The sequence below is a fragment of the Perkinsus marinus genome, assembly GCF_000006405.1.
Source record: "Perkinsus marinus ATCC 50983 genomic scaffold scf_1104296963038, whole genome shotgun sequence".
NCBI lineage: Eukaryota > Perkinsozoa > Perkinsida > Perkinsidae > Perkinsus > Perkinsus marinus.
Genome location: NW_003205197.1, coordinates 1 through 2,325, shown reverse-complemented (window position 1 = coordinate 2,325; position 2,325 = coordinate 1). Strand labels below are relative to the sequence as shown.

At 53.5% G+C, this 2,325-nt stretch overlaps 1 protein-coding gene across 1 annotated transcript; it reads right to left on the bottom strand.

Moving 5' to 3' along the window:
• Positions 1-601: 601 nt before the first annotated feature.
• Pmar_PMAR001479 (hypothetical protein) lies at positions 602-1,921 on the bottom strand (the record flags this gene model as incomplete). Its single annotated transcript, XM_002771313.1, has 1 exon — positions 602-1,921. One exon carries the CDS (start codon positions 1,919-1,921, stop codon positions 602-604), a length of 1,320 nt encoding a protein of 439 aa, XP_002771359.1.
• Positions 1,922-2,325: the final 404 nt, after the last annotated feature.

The window sequence follows — 2,325 nt, the reverse complement described above, 5'->3', positions numbered from 1 at the left end:
TGTGTCGCTGAGTTGCAGTTGGATGAAGCAAGACACATTCAGGCCACCGACCCGAATCCAGATTTTCTGAAGAAAACAGGCACTGTCTAGGGCGTTAACAAATCTAAACTATCAGGTTCATCTCAATCCTCCACAAAAGAGGAGGAGGCAATCGACGCTCGTAAAAGTATGTGCGAATACTTTGGGAAATAATGTCAGAGGTGTCTCGGGTGTCTCGGATGGAGCGTTCGGGTATTGCATGTAACTCTCAGCAAGTGATGGGAAAGATTGCCAGACGAACTCGGGATTGAACAGCGACGTACTCCTCAGAGGCCTGTGCTGAGCGGCAAACAGTTTAACACTCCGAGGGCGATCATCTCTACAAGAGTATCGTTATATGCAATATCTCGTTTGGGCCACTAATACGCTACATGTCGTGTAATACACCGCAACACATCATGCTACATGCCAAAGCACTGCTCAGAACAAAACTAAAACCAGCATTCATATTGAGGAGGTGAACCTGAGAGTCACAGTAAAGAGAAGAATGCGTGGCAATAGTACTCACATCAGCTACACTCGAGATCTCTTCTCCTCATCACTGAGCATGCTCAGACGGAGCTTAATTGGCATGTTCTCTGAACTTTGTGGGGCTCGTAGCATTTACGTCAAAATGCGGCGGCTCCCTGCCATCCTTAGCCGACCGGGTATCCGACTCGAATTCACCGGCAGGCCGAGGGGGATCACCGGCGCCACCCCAAACCTCTTCTTCACGACTCATCAGATTCGCCTTGGGCTCTTCAGGTACGTCGTCTTCAGAGGATATGTTCTCCTCGGAGTCTTCCTTAGCCACCGCAGACTCCTCCGAACCGTCCGCCGGGAGAGTATCGTCTTCAGCCGGTTTGGCGGCTTCTACTGCCGGGGACGGTTGACTCGACTCTTCCTGCCCAACCCCCTCCGTGTCACTAGAAGCGATCGCGTCGTTCGTCGCTTCCACGAGAATATCGTTATCGTCATCATTTTCTGCTCTTGTAGTCTCGTCTGCACCTTCAGGGTTGCCGTCGACTCCAACTGACTCGCGTTCACCATTCTTAGCGGGCGTATCTCCCGCGACAGACTCGTCAGCAATAGGGGGAATTTCAGGGTTTTCACCAGGTTCACTATCCTCAATGCCAGGAGTGGCGACTACTTCTGTTCGCTCCTTCTCCCTGTTCAAATCAGCAAGTGCAGACCCCGATGCGCCCCCTTTCTCGGTAGTAGCTTGTTCCTCAACGGCCACTCCAACGGCTTGAGGCGGCTTTTCAGTGTTATCGACATCAGTCTCGACAGGAGACCTCTCTGTGTCGTTCACTGCTGCGGTGTGCGCATCGCCAGCGACAGAAGATGATTGAGATCCGATGACGCCGCCCTCATCAGCTCCCGTTTTCTGAGCCTCTTCGGCACCAATCGACTCGTTGTCAGCATCACTGGACGCATCCCCCGGCCCATGCGTGTGAGCGTCAGCGGTAGAAGTGTGAGCTTCTGAGATAGACTGCAGATGGTCAGTCGTGATGGCTGTTGCTTGCACAGCGTTAGGGCCCCCTCCATCCCAACTCTCACTGTCCTCGTCGTAATCGTGCTTTTCATCAGCAGTGTTCTTTCCCTTCGCGACTCGCGACTTCGAAGCTAGGGCGGCTTTCTGTGCTGATCGACCGCTTGTCTTGCCCGTTCTCCGCGTAGCCGTAGGTAGCGTCACCGATCCATCGTCGTCTCTTTTTGCTTTCGACGATTTACCGTCGCTTCCCTTCAACCCTTGGGCCTCAACATCAGCAGACTCAACATGTCCATGCACAGAAACGTCTGACTCTCCTTCCAGTTCACGACTCTCTGAATGCCCACTTCCGGCATCTGCTTTCCTCACAGTGCGTCTCGAAGATTCATCCCCGCGATTATGCATGACCATCTCAGAGGTCTTTTGCTGACGTCGAGCATCGTATGGCGAGCGGCGTTGAATAGGTTTCGATGGAGCTCCGTAGATCTCGCGAGCGGATAGTTGAGAGTATCCAGAGGCTATCGCCGACCCGTGCATGCCGTCGATTCCCTTCATCGGTCGGGGCAGTCTTAGAGACGGCGAGGGCCTTCGTGGGATGGTAGCCATTCCCATACGTTGTCGTTGACGGTGAATTGCTGCGGCCTTCTCCACTCTACCCGAAGTCGGCCGTCCACCGAATAGTCTGGTGAAGGTGATTGGCCCTCCAACTTGACGCCGTGTCTTCTTATTGTGATCGAAGCGGCGACAATACAGACTCATCGGCCGTTTCCTAAGCTCGATCAAGAGCTCATCGAGGTCCATACGGTCGCACGCCT